Below are 23,426 nucleotides of genomic sequence, written 5' to 3' on the forward strand. Positions count from 1 at the left end.
GAAGAGCCTTTCTTCCTCTTCTTTAATAAACTGTCTGCCGCTTGTGCTCATTGCCCTCATAGCACTATCTGAGATCTTACTTGTTTGCCTGTTTCTTTTCTGACTTCCATACTAGAATGTAAACAAAATGCAAGACGGCTCTGGTCTGTCCTATTCATTGCTGTGGGTAGGACAGTGCCGGGCATACAACAGGTGCTCAATAAATGTTTACTGAACAGATGAATAAAGGGACACTATTGTGCAGGAATGCTTACAGAAGTAAGCTTTAGTGTTTCACTAGCCCACCAGATTGATCCCAAAGAGATTTTTTAGATGGCTTCAGCTGCTGAACAGATTCGTCTATGTAGTGGTGTTTAAAATCTGCAGTGGACTGCCTGTTCTACCTTGTTTGGAGGTTCATGAGAAATCATTCCTGTCTCTCCTGCATCACTGCCTAAAATCCTCCCCTCTTCTGCTTTGATCCAGAGATACAAGCCTTATTTCTTATCTATAAACACTTTTGGTCTGCAGAGTCATTGTGTCGCACGGACTTCATGTTTCTTACGGACGCTTCCAAATTCTTCTCCACCTGTTTTGCAAACAACATAACTTCTTCCTCATACCCAGATATCAATTCAACTTCCACCAAAACCTTTTGTTACTTAATCCAAACACTGCCACTTACCCTCTGATTTTCTTCTGATTCTTAAAAGCACAGCAGTGGCTCGGATAAGAAAGGTCAGCCCGTGTGAGGTGAAGGAAACTCAAGGAAAGAGGAAGTTTCTTTAGAGTCCAAGTGTTTCTTGCTATCAGTTCCTTCAGGTGTTCCAGGCCTTTGGATGGTAGGGCAGTGACACTGGTATAAGAGATGTCCCTGAGAGGGAGACAACAGTGATCAGAGGGCGAGCAACCAGGACCTTTTAGAAATCAGACAGGTCTGAGATTCACAGGGAGATGACATGATGCCTTCTACTGAACATGCCCTCTGAGATATTACACACAGCCACTGGTCTAAGGAGGGATAATATGCTTCTAAGTTGATATGCTACCAGGGACTCCCCTTTTTAATAAACTTTTAGATGGGAGTATAAGTGCTTTACAGCGCTGTATTAGCTTCTGCTTTACAACAAGGTGAATCAGCTATATGTATACATAAACATATATCCCCTCCTTCTTTAGCTTCCCTCCCACCCACCCCATCCCCACCCTACCCTTCTAGGTCATCACAGAGCACCGAGCTGAGCTCGCTGTGCTATATGGCAGCTTCCCACTAGCTATCTATTTTACACATGGTAGTGTATATCAGTTCAGTTCAGTCGCTCAGTCATGTCCGATTCTTTGTGACCCTATGAACTGCAGCACGCCAGGCCTCCCTGTCCATCACCAACTCCTGGAGCTTACTCAAACTCCTGTCCATAGAGTCGGTAATGCCATCCAACCATCTCATCAACCTCTGTCGTCCCCTTCTCCTCCCGCCTTCAGTCTTTCCCAGCATCAGGGTCTTTTTAAATGAGTCAGTTCTTCTCATCAGGTGGCCAAAGTATTGAAGCTTCAGCTTCAGTCCTTTCAATGACTATTCAGGACTGATTTCCTTTAAGATGGACTAGTTGGATCTCCTTGCAGTCCAAGGGACTCTCAAGAGTCTTCTTCAACACCACAGTTCAAAAGCATCAATTCTTTGGCACTCAGCTTTCTTTATAGTCCAACTCTCACATCTATACAAGACTACTGGAAAACCCATAGCCTTGACTATCCAGACCTCTGTTGGGAAAGTAATGTATATGTGTATATATGTGTATATATATATATATATGTATATGTGTGCATATGTTTCTGTGCTACTCCTGAGTTCGTTCCACTCTCTCCCACCCCCGCTGTGTCCACAAGTCTGTTCTCTACATCCACGTCTTTATTCCTGGGACTCTCATGTTTATTGCTTAGAACTCCAGTATCAATAAAAATAATAAATAGTACATCAGACATTTTGTTTTACCCATTGCAACACACACAACCTCTTGGAATCAGAGACAGTTGTCAATTTTACTCTGGAAAACTACACCATATAACTACTAAAGGATCTCAGGAGGCAAGAGAATAAATCTGAACAGGCTCAAAGGGCCTGTTGCTCCCAGTCTCTGTGGGGACTAGGGTTTGGGGACTGATAAATTACTTGTTGATCTGGATCAATACCAGTATCATGAAAATCTTCTAATGATACAGAGCTTAGGAGTCATAACCAGTTACATGGTAAATTCATGACAGGTCAATCTCACCATTCTTTACAAGATTCTAAATGTATTCCTGGAAAGAAAACTCTAGTGTTTATATTAACAATCTGAAATGAGACTCAGTAGAAGTAGTGTTAGTCGCTCAGTCATGTCCAACTCTTTGTGACCCCACAAACTGTACCCCGCCAGGCTCCTCTGTCCATGGGATTCTGCAGGCAAGAATACTGGACCCAGGGATCAAACCCGGGTCTCCTGCATTGCAGACAGTTTCTTTACCATATGAGCTACAAGGAAGATCTACTGTTTATATTAACAATCTGAAATGAGATTCAAGGTACTTCCAAAAACAGTGGGGGAGATAGTGAAGCTGGGAGAGTGTAGACATTAGCGTTAGTTACTAAGGTAGCATTAATTCATGGCTTTTAGACATTTTCTGCTCTTTTCTCTGTTCAAGAGTCTAGCTTATGTATCTTGCTCCACCATTTTTACTTGCATTGAATAATGGCTTGAATAAACCACAAATATTTAACCTAATGCCTCTCTTATTTTATATTTTATCAATGTTCATTACATATTCTTTTTATACCCATATTTTTATATGCCATATAATTAGCATGGAATATTAAACTGATTAGCAAATGAATTCCAATATTTACAACTTCTTCCTCCACATCACTGTAACTGAACTTTGCTGGGATTTACATTCTCAAGGTTCAAGGCTGCTAGAACTTGCTGTTGTTGTTCAGTTGCTACGTTGTTATCTGACTCTTTGTGACCATGGACTATGGCATGCCAGTCTTCCTTGTCCTTCATGTCTCCAGGAGTTTGCTCAAACTTATGTCCATTGAATTGGTGATGCTATTCAACCACCTCATCCTCTGTCACCCCCTTCTCCTGCCTTCAATCTTTCCCAGCATCAGGGCCTTTTCCAGTGAGTTGGCTCTTCGCATCAGGTGGCCAAAATACTGGCGCTTCAGCTTCAGCAACAATCCTTCCAATAAATATTCAGGGTTGATTTTCTTTAGGAATGATTGGTTTGACCTCTTCCCAGTCCAAGGGACTCTCAAGAGTCTTCTGCAGCACTACATTTTGAAAGCACAAATTCTCTGGCACTCAGCCTTCTCTATGGTGCTATTTCTCTTCTCTTCCCCTGTAGCATGTTGGACGTCTTCCAACCTGGGGGGCTTATCTTCTGGGCTCATATCTTTTTTGCCTTTTCATACTGTTCATGGGGTTCTCGAGGCAAGAATATTGGAGTGATTTGCCATTCCCTCCTTGAGGAGGGACCATGTTTTGTCAGAACTCTCCACCATGACGTGTCTGTCTTGGGTGACCCTGCAAGGCATGGCTCATAATTTCATTGAGCTATCCACGCCTCTTTGCCACCAGAGAGCTGTGATCCATGAAGGGGAGAACTTGCTACTTGAGTTTTATTAACATGAGGTTTGCGTGTTAACTCTATTCACTGTGGAACTGTGATTCTCGGGGGAGAGTATCATGTTTACCATTTTGTTTTATATTTAATTTAAAATTTTCATATTTCTGGGACTTCCCTGATGGCCCAGTGGTTAAGAATCCACCTTGCAATGCAGGGGATGCAGTTTCAATCCCTTGTCGGGAAACTGATCCCACATGGAATGGGGCAGCTAAGCCCTCGCGTTGCAGCTTCTGAGCCCATGCGTTCCAGAGCCATGCCCCACCACTAGAGAGCCTGTGCACCTCCACAGAAGTTCCTCATGATGCAGCGAAAATCCCATGTGCCACCACTAAGACCTGGCCCAGCTAAATAAATAGTTTTAAAAATTTAAAAATCCATATTTTGGCATTTCCCAAACTTCCCTGGGGTGGGTAACAATTGCTCTTTGTGCTTGTTGCTTTATGACCTCCAGGTGATTTTTAACATTAAGCAAGTGCCTTTGGAAAACAGGCATATGTGAATAACTTCCTAGCCAGTGAAAGAGTTGAGGAATGAAGCACAGCTGTGAGGGAAATGCAGTTGGACTTTGCTCTCCTGCCTGTCCTGTTGACGCATACCTTTCTCTTTTAACTGTGCTGTCTTTGTGGTGTGGCCACCTTTCTGCCTCCAGTTTTCTGGAAGCCACTTATGTGTCTCTTTTCTGTCAGTGAAACAAGAGAGCGTCTCTTGGCTCCCTTTCTCTGCTTTGCTGTCTGTTGGATACACTGGTTGTGAGTGTTCATCTGAAGGTGTTTATCCTTCCAAGGAATGTGTCTGCATTTTAAAAGATATTTCTTAAGGAACCACTTTAATAACCGTTCCAGTTACTGCATGACAAAAATACCGCCAAACTAAGTGGTATCAAACCATTTTGTATTATAAGCATAGCTTTTATGGGCCAGGATTTAGAACAGGGCGTGGAAAGGATGGTTTGTGTCTATTCCTGCTGTCTGGGGCTCCGCTGGGCAGACTCGGTGGTTAGGGCGGCTCAGTGGCTGGGGGCTCAATCACACTGCTTCACTTGCATGTTCTGGTGTCAGGGCTGAGACGGCTCAACCCTGCATTCAGCTGAGATTGCAGATGTGGCTTCTCCCAGTGGTTTGAGCTTCTCACAAAATGGTGGCTTACTTATGAGAGAGATCATCTGGAGAGAGGCCATTCCAGGAGAATTGGTAGATTCAAGGGCAGGAGATTCTGAACCTCATGGTTTGAGCTAATAGCATCTCTTGCTCCTATGGCGGTCTTGTCAGTTACTTGCCTCCAATCCACTCTCCACACAGCAGCCAGGGGAGTCGTCACATATGAGTGAAGCAAGGTCGCGTTCCTGCTCGAAACCTTGCAGTGACTTCCTAACATACCGTGAATCACATCTACCCTTCCTCCCCACCAGCGCCCTGCTGATCCGCGGCCTTTCTCTCCTCTCCAACCTCATCTCAAGGGCCAAAGCCATTTGCAGCCCAAACTGGATCCACTTAATACTAGGATCGATCTGGAGCCATCTCCCTCCCCATGGGCAGGGGCCACTCGACATCTCTCTAAGCATCCATTAAGCCTGCTGCTCTGAGAGTGCCCCAAGATGCTGCACTCTCCTGATGCAAGCCACTTCATGCCTGCTCCTTCAGCCCTTCCAGAGTCAAGCAAGGGGAACAGCTGCGGCCCCTCACCCTTTGAGAAACAGTTTCAGTTCCCCTGCAGAGATCTAGAGATCACAAGGAGGAAGGGAGGAGCTCCTTACACTTCTCAATGGACGCAGCATCGCCTCTCCTCTCAAGAGGATGGAATGATTCTTCCCTTTAAGCCTACTGGCATTTCTTTATTTCCTGCCTACCAACTACCATCTTCCAGGACTTGCGTCCTTGTGGATTCTCTCTTGTCCTTGCTCAATATTCATGCCACATACATACACTATCATGTATATACACTCCTGTGAAAAAGATAGCTACTGGGGACCACTGTAAAGCATAGGGAGCTCAGCTTGGTGCTCTGTGATGACCTGGAGGGGTGGGAGAGATTGAAGGTGGGAGGAGAAGGGGATGACAGAGGGTGAGATGGTTGGATGGCATCACTGACTCAATTGACATGAGTTTGGGTAAACTCTGGGAGTTGGTGATGGACAGGGAGGCCTGGCATGCTGCAGTCATTGGGGTCACAAAGAGTTAGACACGACTCAGTGACTGAACTAAACTGAACTGAGGAGGGGTGCGAGAGAGTCCAAGAGGAAGGGGATATATGTGTGTGTATATATATATACACACATGAAAGCCTTTTTAGGCATTGTGTCCAATTTACAAATTATGGCAGAAATAGTGAAAGATGTGACTATGTAAAGTTATACACTATGTTCCATAAAATACTGCACAGTATAGCATCAAATAATTTAAAAAGGAACATAAATGGAAAAAAAAATATTCATGCCATGAATATTTACAGTAAAATGCAATTGAGCTAGAGCCCAAATCAGATGTCAGGTCAGCTGTTTATATGTCTGCAGAGTCATGGTTCTTATCACTACCACTTTAGTTTAGGTCTGAATTACATGAATTTATTGAATCTTTTGGTAAAATTCTTGACTATATATATCTTCTATGTCTTCTATTGAATTTTTAAAATTAATTAATTTATAAAGTTTACAGCTTTACTGAGGTAATAATTTACCAATAAAAATAATATATATTTATGGTATACAAAGTGATGTTTTGATATGTGTATACATTGTGAAATGATTACCACAATCAAGATAATTAACATATCCATCACCTTACTAGATGTAATTTTTTGTGTGTGGTGAGAACACTTTATATCTACTCTCTGAGCAAATTTCAAATATGCTATATAGTATTATTAACCATAGTCATCATGTGAAATACTAGGCTGGATGAATCACACGATAGAATCAAGATTGCAGGAGAAATGCCAACAACCTCAGATATGCAGATAATACCACTCTGATGGCAGAAAATGAAGAGGAACTAAAGAGCCTCTTGATGAGAGTCAAGGAGGAGAGTGAAAGAGCTGGCTTGAAACTCAACATTCAAAAAACTAAGATCATGGCATCTGGTCCCATCATTTCATGGCAAATAGAAGGGGAAAAAGTGGAAACAGTGAAAGAGTTTTTTTTTCTTGGGCTTTAAAATCACTGTGGATGGTGACTGCAGCCATGAAATTAAAAGATGCTTGCTTCTTGGAAGGAAAGCTATGACAAACCTAGACAGTATATTAAAAAGCAGAGACATCATTTTGCCAACAAAGGTCCATATAAAGGTCCAAAAAAGCTATGGTTTTTCCAGTAGTTGTGTAGGGATGTGAGAGTTGGACCATAAAGAAGGCTGAGCACCAAAGAATTGATGCTTTCAAATTGTGGTGCTGGACAAGACTCTTGAGAGTCCCTTGGACTGCAAGGAGATCAAACCATTCAATCCTAAAAAAAGTCAACCCTCTTGGGAAGGACTGTTGGCTGAAGCAGAAGCTCCAATACTTTGGCCACCTGATGTGAAGAACCGACTCATTAGAAAAGACCCTGATGCTGGGAAAGATTGAAGGCAAAAGGAGGAGGGGGTGGCAGAGGATGAGATGGTTGGATGACATCTCAACTCAATGGACATGAGTTTGAGCAAACTCCAGGAGACAGTGGAGGACAGAGGATCCTGCATGTTACAGTCCATTGAGTCAAAGAGTCAGACGCAATTCAGGGAGTGAACAACAACAAGGCTGTGCCTGAGACTGTCAGAACTTAGGCTTTGTACCTTTTGACCAACGTTTTCTTATTTTCCTATCCCCCAGCCCCTGGGAACCACCATTTTACTCTGTTACTATGAATTCCACTCTTTTAGAGTCCACAGGTAAGACAGATCATGAGGTATTTGTCTTTTTGTGCCTGGCTTTGAAGATTTTAATTTTAGCTTGACAAGAGCTGGGGCTCTGCTGGTTCTGTTTACTTACAGTTTTTGCACCCAGACTGGTGCTTAGAAGACAGAAGGCTCTGAATATATATTTGTCAAATACATTTTTAAAGCGCTTTCTTGTCTAATCTTCCTTTTTTATAGCATGTTTGAAGAAGCACACGCAGCAGTCAGGAGCAGGGGTTTTAAATTCAGACTATCTGGATTTGCATTTTCGTTTCCCCACGGACTAAACTTACTATCAGCCACTTAATTTTTTTGTCCCTCAGTTTCCTTGTCTTCTTGAGCAGTGGCTCACAGCATGCTGTCAATAAATATTAATTATTATTATCATTGTCGTTATGGGATAAACATCTTCTCAGATTAACCTCAGGTCACTAATTGTTGCTTTGTTTCTCCGGGCTCGTCCCTGCCCCTGACCCCTCCTGCACATACATTTGTTTATCTTGGTTTCCATCTTTGAGGTTAGTAGCATTCTTTGAGTGGTGTTCCTTGTTGTCATATTCATGCTTAAGGCTGAGGCACTGAAAATCTGATCTCAGGAGCTTGTCTACCAATAGACTTTGCTTTAGGGCAATTTTGTAGGGAACTGGCCATTCTCCTGTTGAGCCCTAAAATGCCAACATGGAGGTCTTTTTCATTTTAGAGTTTTTCAACTTCTTCAGAAAAGGTACTTCAAATCTCCAGCTTAGAGAGGAGGTACTTGGCAGCTGGTATTTTGCATAAATAGGGTAGATGGTTACCAGATTGTTGTTGTTTAGTTGCTCAGTCGTGTCCGACTCATTGTGACCCCATGGACTGTAGCCCACCAGGTAAATCTGTCCATGGAATTTTCCTGGCAAGAATACTGGAGTGGGTTGCTATTTCCACCTCCAGGGCATCTTCCCCACCCAGGGATCAAACCAGTGTCTCCTGCATTGGCAGGTGGATTCTTTACCACTGAGCCACCTGGGAAATCCTCATTTCCAGACAGAGACGTAAAATTAGCCCTTTTGTTTTTAGCCCTATATGTCACTCTTGCTACGTCCATCACCTCTAAATCCCCCACACACACCCTTCAGAGGTGCTTCAGGGTGAGACAGTTGCCTCTGAATGTGGCTTCCTGTGGGCACTTCAAGCTTTGCCCTCCTTCTTCTCTGCCTTCCCCCCAGAATTCTGTAGCTCTCTAGACCACCCATCTGTCCTCATCTGTCCTCTTTGTCCTTGTGGATTTCTATATATTAAAATTTTCTTTCCCACGTTTCTTAAGGGGATCTCAGGAGGGAGAAAAAATAAAAGCTTCGGTTCAATGCATCATCACTGACTTTTAATCACTCTTCCATTTGTCATGTAGAAATGAACAGGAGGTGAGAATGAACACATGTTGAGTGCTGAGCCACACTGGACAACCTCCAAATCTGGAGTTGATGGGGAAAGAGCCTTAGTCTGTGGAAATCCTCTAACTTACCAAGGCAGGGATCATTTTATTTGAAGCTGTATCTCTTCCCATTTGCCTACATTTTTATTTGACCACTTTGAACCCAGAATTTCCTAGTGGTGTACCTCTTCTCAAATAAGCCCTTCAGGGTACAGGTAAAACCTGTAAGAGCTGGTCCTGGAGTGAGAAGGATACGCAGAGCGGCTGTCAGCCGCACGGGGCCTCAATTCCTTTGCAAACGCGGCCCTGCGGAGTGAAGTCTACAAGCTGAAGGGCCTTGCTCTCCCCTGTCTGACTCTGGCACTTTCCACAAAGAGCTCATCAAGTGAGGGGCACTGAGCTTCAAGAGAATTTGTCTCTAGCCAGTATTTACTCACAAAAAGCATGCAGCTGAGCCAAGCCTGGCAGACAGTTTGAAGTCTAATGGCCTAGGTCATGGGAACCTTCTCAAGTTAAGTGTCTAATGAAAGTAACAGGACCTGAGTTCGGAGGGAATGAATCCTGCAGGGTTATGTGCTGGGCAAGAATATCACCAAATGTTAAAGATGCCAGGGGAAAAAACAAAAAAAGCCAACTGATATTTGACGTCACAGCAAGAACAAATTGCTTCTCATTAGCAATTATGTGCTCTAGCATTGCCAAACATTGGAACAATGTCCATTTTTTGTGTGTGAGATGTTTTGTCACGATCAAATACACAGTTAACCTTGGATGAATTCAATTGCAAGTTAAATAAGCACTAATTGGCTTGCCAGTGTTTCAGCAGCAATTACAAGTCTCTTTTATGTCTGCTTGTAATGAACGTGGGCTTCTCTAAAGGTCAACATGTAGACACAGATTCTTTATGAACGTGTAGTCACATCTGTAAATTGGTAGATGGAAATACATCTAAGCGCAGAAAGAAGGTTAATTGACTGTTTAAAAAGCAGTTTAATTAATTGATTGAAAACAAGGGCTTAGAGGCTTTAAGTTCAAGACAGCCTGTCATTATTTGTTTGAAAGAATTTTAAAATAGGATATGCATTTATTTAATAAGGATCGACTGATTGTTTTCTATGTCTCAGGTATAGCAGTAAACTAAGCATGCAGAAATTATCGCACTTCTTGTGCTTACATTCTAGGGGGGCGAGAAGAACAGTCTTTTTAAAATAAAAGTAAAACACACAGTATGTTAGCTGAGGATGATCAATACCATGGGGAAAAGCAACACAGAGGAGGGGAAGGGAAGAGCCCAGAGGTAGACCACAGTTAGAGGGTGTCAGGGAAGGCCTCACTGAGGCGCTGGTTGAGCAAAGGTCTGAAGGAGCTGAGGGAGAACGCCACACTTTTATCTGGGAAAGAGTATTCCAGGAAGAGAGACCAGTCAGTACAAAGGCCCTGCAGCAACAGTGTACCTGGGTTGTTTAAACAAGCGGTGAGGCCAGTGTGGCTGGAGCTGAGACAGCGGGACGTGAGAGTGGGAAGCATGCGAGAAGTCAGAGACGTTATGGGGAGCAGGTCACATGTGCCTTGTAGGCCATCCAGGGGAGTCTGTCTTATCAGAGAGAGAGCAAAGGCCTTCAGAGGGATGGTATAGTCTAACTTACCTTAAAAGACTCAAACTGACTACTGCTTTGAAAGTAAACCAAAGGCAGCAAAGGGTGGAAACAAGCAGACCAACAATAGACAGGATGGTTCCTGGACCAGAGTGCTGGCCGTGGAGGTGCTGAGAGCAGTTGGAGTCTGTATAGATTTAAAGGTAGAACCATTGGGATTTTCTGATGGATTTGGATATGGAGTATGAGAGGAAGGTCAAGAAGGAGTCTATTACTAATGGTCTGCAGCTGAAAGGATGGACGTGCCATTGCCCGAGATGAGGAAAGCTGAAGGTGAGGCAGGTTTGGAGGAATGATTGGCATCTAGTTTTCACAGGTCAAGTTTGAGATGCCTGTTGGACATCCAAGTGGCATGTCAAGTAGGTGGTGTGTTATATAAGTCTGGAATTTGGTGGAGCTGTTTGGATTGGTGATTTCTATTTAGGTATCACAGGCAGTGTGCAAAGACATAAGAGTGGATGAGATAACCAAGGATGTGGATAAAGAGATAGAAAGAAGGCCAAAGGTGGAGCCCTGGGGCACTCTGACAACAGGGGATCAGGAAGAAGAGGAAGGACTAGAAAAATAAACTAGGAAGGAGCAACCAGAGGTGTGGAGAGAAACCAAGGGAGGGGTGGTGTCTTGGAAGCCAGAAGAACAATAAGGAAGATCAAGTCATCAACCGAGTCAAATGCTTCTGAGACATGAACTAAGAATTGGCCATTTGATTTAGCAACTGTGGAAGTCACTGGTGATCTTGAAAAGAACAGTTTTGGTGAAAACCTAACTGGAGTGAGCTTAACAGGCATTGGGGAGAGGATTTAGAATTCTAGCCAACTCTTTTGCCATATCTTGCTACAAAAGGACACAGAATTAGACATAAACTTGAAGGACATTTTTAAATTATAAGTGTTTCAATATATAACCCTAAAAGATAAAGTATCTTCGAAAAATTAAAAAAAAAAACACTAAATATAATAATAACTCTTTAAAGTCACCAAATAATCAGTGTTCTAAAAGAGGCAAGGCAATTGTCTCACTGGAGTCAGGATCCATATTGATTTAAGAACTGCAGCTGACTGATATGTCTCTCAGGTATCCTTTAATCCATAGGCTCAAGAAATATTGTTTTATGATGGGAGAAACAATAGCATGTTTAAATGTTGATGGGAGATAATCCAGTAAAGAGGAAAATATAGATGCTATTGGACAGAAGGGCAAGGATTGCTGAAGCAATGCCCTTGGATTGCTGAGAGGGCATGGGGCCCAAGATTAAAAGGTGGCTTAAAATTCAGGAGAGGAGACAGGCGATGTGGACATAGATTCAGGAAGATGGGTAGCTGTGGGACCATGAGGAATTCTCTTCTGGTTGATTTTATTCTAGATGAAATGGAAGTCAAGATGATCACGTGGGCATGAGAATAAGAGAGAAGGACTAGAGAATGGAGGAGAGGGGAGGAGGCCTGGCGTGTTTTTCTGGGGGAGAGGGAGAGTAACTCGGGAAATGGGATGTTATTGCTGTATAGCACTTAGGGTTTACTTGGGGTGAATGATTTAAAGTGAAACTGCTTGCCAAGCTCACCTGCAAAAGTCCAGCCCATGGTAGGTGGGTAGTTGGATTTAACCAAGGTAGAGTTTTTCTAGGCAAGGATGACAGAGAGAGGGTCAAGGTAGTTGGCTATGAATACAAGTCAGTGCTTATAATGATAGATGATGGAAACTAATCTTCATAAGAAAGAAATGAAGATATGAAAGAGGTGAAAGACAGTGAGGTGTTAATAATGGACTTGAGAAATAGAGTATTTCCTACCATGGTGGTGGTTTAGTCACTAAGTCATGTCTGACTCTTGCGACCCTATGGACTGTAGCCCACCAGGCTTGTCTGTCCATGGGATTTTCCAGGCAAGAATATTGAAGTGGGTTGCCATTTCCTTCTCCACGGGATCTTCTGGACCCAGGAATCAAACTGGGTCTCCTGCATTGCAGGCGGATTCTTTACTGACTGAGCTAAGACAGAAGCTGTTTCCTGCCATATCAATAAACAAAGGATGTCACGTGCATGCATGTGATAAGTCACTTCAGTCATGTCCGATTCTTTGCGACCCCATGGACTGTAGCCCTCCAGGCCCCTCTGTCCAGGGGACCCTCCAGGAAAGAATAGGAAGTGGGTTGTCATGCTCTCCTCCAGGGGCTCTTCGTGACCCAGGGATCACACCTACGCCTCTTATACCTCCTGCAGTGGCAGGTGGGTTCTTCACCACCAGCGCCACCAGGGAAGCCCAAAGGGTGCCACAGTCATCAGCAGTTGCAGCCACCACGAACGGTGAGCTGGTGAACCCTGCGGGAACGCAGAAAGGAAGAATACCTGCCATCTAGCAGCTATCAGACTTCAGCCACTCCCCACAGTGAGCCCTGAGGAGACCTGGAATGTGAAAATGCAGGACACTGGCCCCAGACAGCTGAGGTGCATGTCAAAGGAGTGATTTCAGTGAGCCTGGACTTGCATCTTTCCACACATAGAAAAGCACTAAATTCCTTAACTTGACATGTCTGATTTCCTTAATTAACAGTAATCTTTGGTGTTCCCAAAGTTGATGTCCCCGACTACCTACCCTTTGTTGCAAAACCTCTATATATCCTAGTTCCTCCTCTCACCTCCTCAGAGCAGTTTCTCATAACTGTCTGGGATGCTGTCTCCTAGGTTGCAGTCCTCATTTTGCCCCAAAGAAAACTTAACTTGAAGCTCTCATGTTGTGAAAAACTGTTTTTCAACAGTCTGTAGCTCCTAATCCGACCAAAGAATTGAAGGAATGACTGTATGAGAAGGAAACGTGTGGAAAGACAGCAGGATGTTTGAGACTGAGACTATGAGGGTTTGGAATCTTTGGTGATGCCAGGCCTATGGCCACAGAAGGGGAGTCGAGAGGCAGAGTGGTAAGCACATCTACTGGAGTGACCAAGTGACTCACTCAGAGGCCAAGGCATAGGAAAGAAGATCTGCATGGATACTTGATCTACATCAGCAATTACAAGAGAAGGAGGATAGAAGATTCAGTGCATCAGGAGTTGAGATCCTCAAGCAATGAAGAGATAGGATGACTCTGCAGTTCACCAGTAACAACAAAAAAGATATCTGGGTGGTAATGGCTGAGGGCATAAGAATCAAGGTAGGGTTGGAGCTGGATGTAGTCTGGTACTTGGTCGCTGAAATTCTGGAGGAGGAGTAAAGGAAGGGTGAGGGCACAGGCTCTTGGCTAATGTCTCCATTATCTGGAAGACAGTTTTCGGTTATAACTGCAGTAGCAGCATCGGTCTGTATGTGCATTTTTGTGAAGCACTTATGTTTATTGTGGACAAGGTTCATTATTTTGCAACATCTAGGGTTTTTAGATGTCCTGAGGTAACAATGTATGATACAAAGTAGAAGTAATGAATTAACCAATTTGTAAATACCTTCATTATAATTGATTTTTTAAAAAAGGCAGCATCTTGGACCTGGAATTATTAAATCGTCACTGAGAAATGTATGTCAGGACTTGTTCGTTTAGGTTGGCAGCTGAGGGGCAGAAGGAAGTATAGAGGGAGGGCTGTATGTGGATGTGTTCATATTTATATTCTGATAACCACTGATGTATGTGCATCTCTGGCTGTACCACGGGAGTGCATAGTTAAATAATTCAGCAGAAACATACCTCCTTTCTAACACTTTATAGTTTAGGTTGGATAATGAATCCTCTTAGAAGCATTATCCCTTGTGTACTCCGTTGCTTTATGTCTCATTTTTAATTGAACATTAAGGAGATGTAGTATTTTAATCATAGTTACGCCAATGTTTATCTAGAGGCCTACTGCCATTTTTTGTCTTCGAAATTTTTGTCGCCAAGAAAGGCAAGATTACGTTTTTTCCTTCCAGATTGAGTCAGTGTAATGTATTCTTGGTTATCAAAACACTCATAGCTTTGGGATTTTGAAATGGTAAATATTCATGATGTGTGAAACAGCATGATCCATAACTGTATGATCTTAATTACATAAAAATGGATGCTCAGTTGTGAAAATACACAAATGAGACCTAGAAGGCCATGTCCAATGGTAAACTGCTTGTGACTATGAATGACTTTGTTTTTTGCTTCTTGTGTTTTTTGGTTTCCTATTATGTACATGTTAACTGTTAAGAAATGTTATCTTAAAAACCTTACGAAAAAGAAAGAATCAAGGTTGAGGATAGATTTTTAAGGAGGAGGAGAAATAATGGTCCAAAGCACAGTGAGGAAGGAGGGCATCTGTTCAACTTCATTTTTAAAATATATATATATATTTTAAAATATATATATTTTGTTTGTTTGTTTGTTTTTGGCTGCATTGGCTCTTAGGTGAGGCACGTGGGATCTTTGTTGCATCATGCGGGGTCTTTCCCAGCCGGTGTGCGGCCTTCATGAAGGCTTCTCTCTAGTTGTGGTGCACGGGCTTGGTTGCCCCGTGGCATGTGGGAATCTTAGTTCCCTGACCAGGGACCGAACCTGCGTCCCTTGTATCGGAAGACAGATTCTTAACCACTGGACCACCAGGGAAGTCCCAACTTCATTTTATATAAACTGTTTATGTTTCTATAACATGAGTCAATAATTAGCATATTTTAAACTTAGATGTTCTACTCTAAGATCCTTCCAGGCTGCCAGTGCCCACAAGTAAACGCCTTTCATTTTCTCTCGTGCGGAATGACTTGCAACAAGAATTTGCAAGTTGTTCACGTGCTGTGTGCTTGTTTGTTTTCAGAAAATGAAGATTTTTCTCATTTTCAATTCAGAAAAAGAAAAGCATTCTTCCTGGAACTTCAATGCCAAGACAAACAACCCAGGAACAGAAATGTACAACGATTCTTAAATTATTGATTATCTATCAAATATTTAAGAATTTTCCGCTCTGTGTCTTTCCGTGGGGAAAGACAGACAAAAACCCCTCCTCCCATTGCATTTATACACTAGTGGAGGGAGAAAGAGAGAAAACAAGTCAGCAGACGTCTAAGATGCCTAGAAGTTTGGGTGGTGCTAAGTATCACGAAGAAAAAGAAAGCGGGGAACTGGGATGAAGGGTGATAGGCAGCTTCAAATTTAAATGGAGAATTCAGGAAAGACCTCAGTGAGAAGCTTACATTTAAGGAAAAACTTGAAGGAGGTGGAGGAACAAGCCCATGGATCTCCAGGGAAGGAGCCTCCTGGGTAGAGAAAACAGCGAGTGCATAACCGCCAAGGTGAGAACACGCCTCAGGGCGCCGGTTCAGTGCGGCTGGAGTGCAGTGTAAGGGAAGACAGAGGACAGGGGGTCACAGATAATGACTTGTAGCTGGGGGGCAAACAGAGGACAGGGGGTCACAGATAATGACTCGTAGCTGGGGGGCAAACAGCAAGAGGTCTTTGAGAACTTTGTGAGGATTTTTTTTTTTCCAAGTCAGATATTCAAGAACTGGAGGGTTTTAGGTAGAAATTTAAGAAGAGGATGAAGTGAAGTTCGGAAATTACAACAGGCGCACGAATAAGCTTATGTGAAAAGGGTTGATCTGATATTCTAGGAATTGATGATGCTTCTCCGTTAGGGCTGGGTTTGCATCCTAACATCACCGCTTACAGCCAGGTGACCTTGGGAACTCATCTGATTTCTCTGCACCTGAGTTGTTGTTAAATAGGGATAACGACATCTACTATTGAATAGTTTAAAAGACTCAAGGTAATAGACCATCTGTAAAGAACCTAGCACACAGCTGAAGCTCAAAACTGGCCCCTATTATTAGGAAAATGTGTGTCTAAAGAGTTAGATGATCATAAATGACCAGTCTTTTCTTAAAGTCTGCATGCAAACAAAATTGCTTTGTAACTCAGATATCACTGTTATCTTCTTCTCCCTCTTGAGGTTGCATAATTACACTTCATTTAAGCCCCTGGCTTCCATGACCTAGGAAATCTCATGGAGTTCATTGTCTCAGCATTATAGATCCTGCGATGAAAAAACTACCTCCGTATTGTAATACTTTGGCCACCTGATGTGAAGAGCTGACTCTTTTGAAAAGACTGATGCTGGGAAAGATTGAAGGCAGGAGAAGAAGGGGATGACAGAGGATGAGATGGTTGGATGTCATTACCGACTCAATGGACATGAGTTTGAGCAAGCTCCGGGAGTTGGTGATGGACAGGGAGGCCTGGTGTGCTGCAGTCCATGGGGTCACAAAGAGTCAGACATGGTTGAGCGACTGAACAACAGCAACAACAACATTGTAATTCAGTAAGGTTGGGGCTCCTCCACACAGAAACACAAGGAAATGATGGGAACTTACTGCCAGTAGTCAAATGCTGAAGCACAAACATACCGTCCCCAGCAAAGTCCTCTCCCCTGTGCTCCAGCACCCCCAACACCCGTATAAAATGAGCATCACCATCAGCCTGCACACTGCCTGGGAGAAATGAAAAGTCCACTTTCTTTCAGAGTGTTTCTTTCTTTTAGACTCAGAAGCAGAACATAATTAACAAAATGGATTTCGGAGACTTGGCAGAGACAGTGTGTCAGAATGAAAACTCTTAACTACCTTATTTCCTTGCACCTGTTTTCCAAGAGTAAAAACCTCCAGATGAGTCAAAGATGTAGTATGTGTGCTGTGAGCTCAGTTGCTCAGTCGTCCAACTCTTTGTGACCCCGTGGACTGTAGCCCACCCAGCTCCTCCGTCCGTGGGATTTCCCAGGCAAGAATACTGGAGTGGGTTGCCATTGATTTTAGTACTCATCCCTGTTTACTTGGGAAGAATTGAGTGCCTCATTGTATACACCATAAACTACTTCTTTATTTATATTTGTTGGTTATTTATTTAAAAATAAATAACCCAGGTTGATTATATAATTACATAATATATAATAATTATATAATAATAATGATTATATAATAATCCCAGGTTGATTCAGCCCTCCTATCAGTTGACCTGTTGTCAGCTTTTTTTAGTTAATTATAAGATCATGAGTAAAACTTGATCAAAACAGAGTACACATCATTTTTACTTCATCTGTGTGGCCCTGTGCAGTCTCATTTCTGTTCTTTCATCATACAATTGAGACTTGATATGGGTAAAATCACCAGAAATTATGAAAGGAGTAGTTTGGAGAGGTCAGAATCCTTTGGGACTGCTAATATAAAAGAAAATAATTTAAAAATTTAAGATATTCAGCACTGAGACTAGTAGGCACTCACTAAAAAGTAGATTTATTTAAATGTAAAGTTGCAAAAAAATGTTCTCCTACTTGCTTTTCATTCTGAAGATTCATCACTGTTGAAGGCTCTTGGCTAAAGAGCACTGATTAGTTGATAAAACTGTTCCGAATTTATATGGTTTAGAAATATTTGTCTCATTTTTTCCTGTATAACTTCAAGTGTTATTTACCTAGAATTCAGACTCAGCAAAAATTCTTTTATGTTCTACCAATTTTAATCAAAGTGAAAAGCCTTTAAACAATTGAGCAAAACTGAGTTACAAGAAACAGTTAATGGATTTGTGAATTATTCTTCTTTAGCGATACAGTCATCCTAGTTTACTTTTCGGCTTGGCATAGATACAAGACTGAATCCCCTAATGTAAAATGAGTGATCATTTGAGGACACTGCACTCAACCGTGGCTTCCATTGCTTTGAAGAACTTTATTTAAAGTAAAAAAAATTTTTTTTAATTTTTACTTCTTTATGGAAGGATAATTGCTTTACAGAATTTTGTTGTTTTCTGTCAAACCTCTACTTGATCAAGTGAACATCTTTTGGGGATAATAGTAGCTGGGCTTTTAGTCAATTGAAGAAACCCAAAGATTTGTACCACTTTGAGGATCTTTGCAATAATTCCATCATCCTTCTACCAGAGTCATCTCCCTAGTAGGGAAATGCTCTGAAAATTTCTCAATAGTTGTAAAAAGTAACCTTATCATTAGAGATTTCTGTGACTAAAGTCTTAATCCCCTCTTCTCATATCAATGGCTATGATAATAAGAGATTCTACTAATCAATAAATATGGATTTGAAGGGAATCAAGGATCCTGTCCAATGAGGTTCTCAAGGCAAGAATCCTAGAGTGGATTGCCTCCTCCAGAGGACCACATTTTGTCAGACCTCTCCACTATGACTGGTCCATCTTGGGTGGTCCTGTACAGCATGGCTCATAGCTTCATTGAGTTATGCAAGCCCCTTCACCATGACAAGGCTGTGACCCATGAACGGGACTTAATCCTAAAGGAAGTCAACCCTGAATATTCATTGGAAGGACTAATGCTGAAGCTCTAGTACATTGGCCACCTGATATGAAGAGATGACACCCTGATGCTGGGAAAGATTGAAGGCAGGAGGAGAAAGGGACAACAGAGGATGAGACGGTTGGATGGCATCACTGACTCAATGGACATGAGTTTGAGCAAACTCCGGGAGATGATGGAGGAGCCTGGCGTGCTTCAGTCCATGGAGTCACAAAGAACTGGACACAACTTAGCAACTGAACAACAACAAAGTATCCTGAGTGGCTGACATAACTCCTTTGGTCCAAAGATTCCTAGGGCTGAAGCAGACCATCCTTTTGTTTTTAGCAAGAAGCCAACACACACACAATTCTAGAAAGGTAATTGTCTACGCTTTCTCTTCAGAGTCTCCTGTGACCTTCCCCACAGCTCTCATAGACTGTGCAGCAAAGGCCCTCTCCTTTGCTGGGCCCCTGGAGATGAGGCCCCTGGAGACTTAGGATGGCTTTGATTGCTTCCCCAACAACCCGATTCCCTTGCCATGAGTCTGGCTGGGTGCCCAAGCCAGGCATGGCAAGAAATCTGTTTGTCTTTGCAACTCATTTCCCAGCCCAGAGCAGAGCAGCCTAGCAGACAAACCTCTGGTCTTCTATGCCTAGGACATTCCCTTCCTTTCCGAGAGAGCTGCTCCAGAAAGGAAGACAAGGAAAATGAGGCCGATTAGGTCTTTGGGCTCGATTTCCTTCCCTAAGCGGGGCAAGTGCCTGCCAAATAGCCAGGAGGTAGAGAGGAGAGGTCCCAGTGTTGCTGGTACCCAGCTCCCCAGGGCTAACACGGTTGGGGCCAAGGAAACAAGGCCCGGGGTGAGTTGAAGAGGACCACAGACCTGAACTGGACTATGAAAACTACGACTGATGTTCCATGGTAATCCTTCAGTGGTGGTCACCCTTACCTGCTGAGTGAGGTCACATTCCCACAACATGATTTCAACACAGCACACTTTTCAGACACTGTCCTTTGGCCCAAATTATGTTATTTGGTTGTCGTTGCTCTTAGAATATATCCAGTGTCTTCCTTAGGCTTACCTTTGTTCTTCATCTTATCATTTCTGTCTCTGTCTCTTGCCATTTTAGCTCTCATCTGAAGCCCATCTCTAACACCACCTCCTTTAAAAAGGCCTTTGCTGGTCATCCTAACCAGAAATGGGGTCTCGATTCTCCAAATACTTCTTATGATCCTTTTTACATTAAACTCACAGTTACTTATTCACATTTCTCCTGAATTTGATTGTGACCTCATTCAGGGCAGAGACTATGTCTTATTCTTATAATGTCCATGGGGTTCAGTAGGTGCTCATTAAAATGCCTGCAGATAAGTAAGTAAATGAACACCTTGTGTTGGATTAGCTATCTCTCCTTAAAAAGAAAAGAGAAACAGAAAGAATAAACTAGGAATGACAGAGGACTGGTAGTTTGGACTAAAAGTAATTTCATTCTGGTCAAAACTCTTCTCCAGGACCATAACACAATAATAAATTGAATGGCAAACCACTCATTTTTAAAAAATATTTGAACAGGCCCTTAACAAAAGAAAATAAACAAATGGCTAACAAGTACATGAAAAGATGTTCAACATCATCAGGGAAGCACAAAATAAAATCACCATGATATGTTACTTTATACCCACAAGCATGGCTAGAATATAAAAGATTGATAAGACTGTAAACTGGCAAGTAAGAAGCTCATACTTCACTGTTGGGACTAGAAAATGAGACAATCATTTGGAAAACAGTTTGACAGTATTTGCTGTAAAAGTTAAATATACACCTATCCTGTGACCTGACAGTTTCACTCCTAGTTTTTACACCAGAAAAATAAAAAATGTGTGATTGTCTATGGAAGATGGAGCAAGAGAGAACTTTCTGGGAGATGAAAATGTTCTAAGTCTTGACTGAGATAGGGTAATATAGTTTTGCCAAGACTCATCAAACTGTACACTTTGAAAATGTGTGTGTTATAGTGTATGTGAATTATACCTCAATAAAAAAATAATTTTGCCCAGGATCAACCTAAAAAATCATTTATTCTACCTGCCTGTGGACTTCAGGCATGCTAGAAAGAACCCTGCCACAGTTCTTCAGCCATCTAATACTATGACCTTGTGAAGAGCATTACGAGTCAAAAGAAATACATGAAAGGTTTATTTTTCTCTAAACCCAGATGGCTCATGACTGCCATGACTCTTAGATTTTCAAATGATTAATCTGATCAGCTACTAGCTACAATAGTTTATTTTTAAAGTTTGTTTTTGTTGATAACCAGAATGTAAGCTCAAGGATATGATCACAGAGATCCTGTCTTCTTGGGAGTTACTTATAATAGTAAGTGGGACAATTATAATACAGTCATTATCAACAGTAAGTTAAATGCTTATTAGAGCAAGTTACATAATTTAGACCTTGGAGGACTTCAGTTATTTATTATGGAAGGCATTACATTTCAGTGTGTTCTTTCCTTTGGGAGTTTAAACACGAAGAGCTCCTCTTAAAGGATAAAAGTGGAAAATGAGATCATATATCGATTAAAAGATCAATGAGTAAAAATGTTATGAAACTAAAAGGCTTTTAAGAAACCAGTGAGGATTGGAGATAAGATCTCACTTTAGATGCTGCACCTGTTTTAAGTTAGATTCTTTTTAAAGCAGTGACCTTGAAAAAGGTGGTAAACTAACTGAGAAATTTGATCATATTTGTCATCAGAGATGATTGTGTTCATTCACAAATACCTTTATGATATACACATATTCGAATTCTCTTCTTTTTGGATAGAGTTTAAGATTTTTCAGCTTGGGCTTTTATACCAAATCACAGCCAAAATATGGCTATTTGATATTCAGTTATAATTTATCAAATACTTATTGAGTATTTACTGTCTTTTTTGAAGTGGGGGGATTACAGAAAGTATGAGACACAGTCAATTTCCTCTAGGATCTTCAAGTCTAGTTATGGCGGAAAGTTACGGGGGAAACAAAGTAATGAAGATTTTGAAAAAAATTTAAGACAAGAGTTAAAATATGTTACAAGACCATGCATGGTTAGTTAAGAGATGCCTTTTAAGACAGATGCTTGGAATTTGAGGAATGAGGCTGAACTCGCATTCATTTCTTGCATCCCTCCTTTGGGCCTGTCACATGCTACAGTCTCCATTGTGCTTTTGTTGCATTCTTTTAAAATTTAAGCTAAGTATGCATTAAAATAATGCATGGACCTATTTTTATAAAGCAAATTACACTGGAAACTTACCACACACAGCAGACCTTTGGGCAGCTCTTGCCTGCCTTCTGCTTTCTGATGTCCCAGAAGCAACCACTTTCAATTTTCAGTATTCTTTCCATAATTGAAAATGTTTCTTGATTTATTGGGTTTTGATTCACCCACTGACTCCTTTTAGCTCTCTTCCTTCACCCACACATACACCCTCCTGACACTTGCCTCTACTCTCCTGAAATACTTTTAGGACATATTTGGTTATGGCCATTACAAGTATATATTTAGTATTATGGCCATTGCTACTGCTGCTGCTGCTGCTAAGTCGCTTCAGTCGTGTCCGACTCTGTGTGACCCCATAGACGGCAGCCCACCAGGCTCTCCCATCCCTGGGATTCTCCAGGCAAGAACACTGGAGTGGGTTGCCATTTCCTTCTCCAATACATGAAAGTGAAAAGTGAAAGAAGTCGCTCAGTCATGTCCGACTCTTTGAGACCCCATGGACTGCAGCCCACCAGGCTCCTCCATCCATGGGGTTTTCCAGGCAAGAGGACTGGAGTGGGTGCCATTGCCTTCTCCAATTATGGCAATTACTTGTCTATATTTAGTATTATGGCTATTACAAGTGTCCACACTGTGATTCCATTTTATTTCTTGTGTAACTTTTTTTGTTTCTTCACAAGATGTCTGTTCCTCCTTTTTTAAAATTTTGCATATCTTGTTTGAAGGACCTCTTGCTGAGTCTTGTCACATGCTCTAAAGTTTTTTAAAATATCTCTCAGCCCAGTTTTTCAAAAGTCGACCCTGTCCGATAATCTATTAGTCCCTTTTTATTTGTAGGCCTTTCTCTTGGATCCCTCCTTCACCGTTGATGTAGACAACCTGGTCTCAAAATTCCTGACTTCCCTTTCGGTCATCCTGGAATTCCATTTGCCTCTTCCCTGTGTGGACCACTAAATTCCTCATTTTTCTCTTTATTGGTCTGTACTCCCAGAAAAAGGGATTGGGAAATCAAGTTGTTGAGACTTTGCACATCTGAAAATGTCTTTATTTTACCTTCACCTTCAACAGATAGTTTGAAAATTACTACTTTTTCTCAAAATTTGAAGGCTATATATACTCTGTAGTTTTCTAACTTTCAATGTTATTGCTAAGACTGGATGGCATTCTGATTCTTCAGCCTTCAGAGGTAACAGGATTTTTCTCTCTGTAAGTTTCTAGTTTATTTTCTTTATCACAGCATTTTTTTTTTTTTTTTTGGTAAGCCTGGCTAAAAGTCTATCAATTTTGTTTATCTTTTCAAGAACCAGCTCTTAGTTTTGTTGACCTTTTCTATTTTTTAAGTCTCTATTTCA

The 23,426-nt window shown here is 41.8% G+C and overlaps 1 protein-coding gene across 1 annotated transcript in view; it reads right to left on the reverse strand.

The window, feature by feature from the left end:
- The window catches only part of TSHR (thyroid stimulating hormone receptor), a 95,927-nt gene that overhangs the window by 2,946 nt on the left and 69,555 nt on the right, over positions 1 to 23,426 (reverse strand). Inside the window, exon 7 of the mRNA XM_045162151.1 lies at positions 665 to 853. Coding sequence (XP_045018086.1) covers positions 665 to 853 — 189 coding nt within the window. The remainder of the gene's footprint in view (positions 1 to 664; positions 854 to 23,426) is intronic.

Source organism: Bubalus bubalis, chromosome 11 (assembly GCF_019923935.1).
Source record: "Bubalus bubalis isolate 160015118507 breed Murrah chromosome 11, NDDB_SH_1, whole genome shotgun sequence".
Taxonomy (NCBI): domain Eukaryota; kingdom Metazoa; phylum Chordata; class Mammalia; order Artiodactyla; family Bovidae; genus Bubalus; species Bubalus bubalis.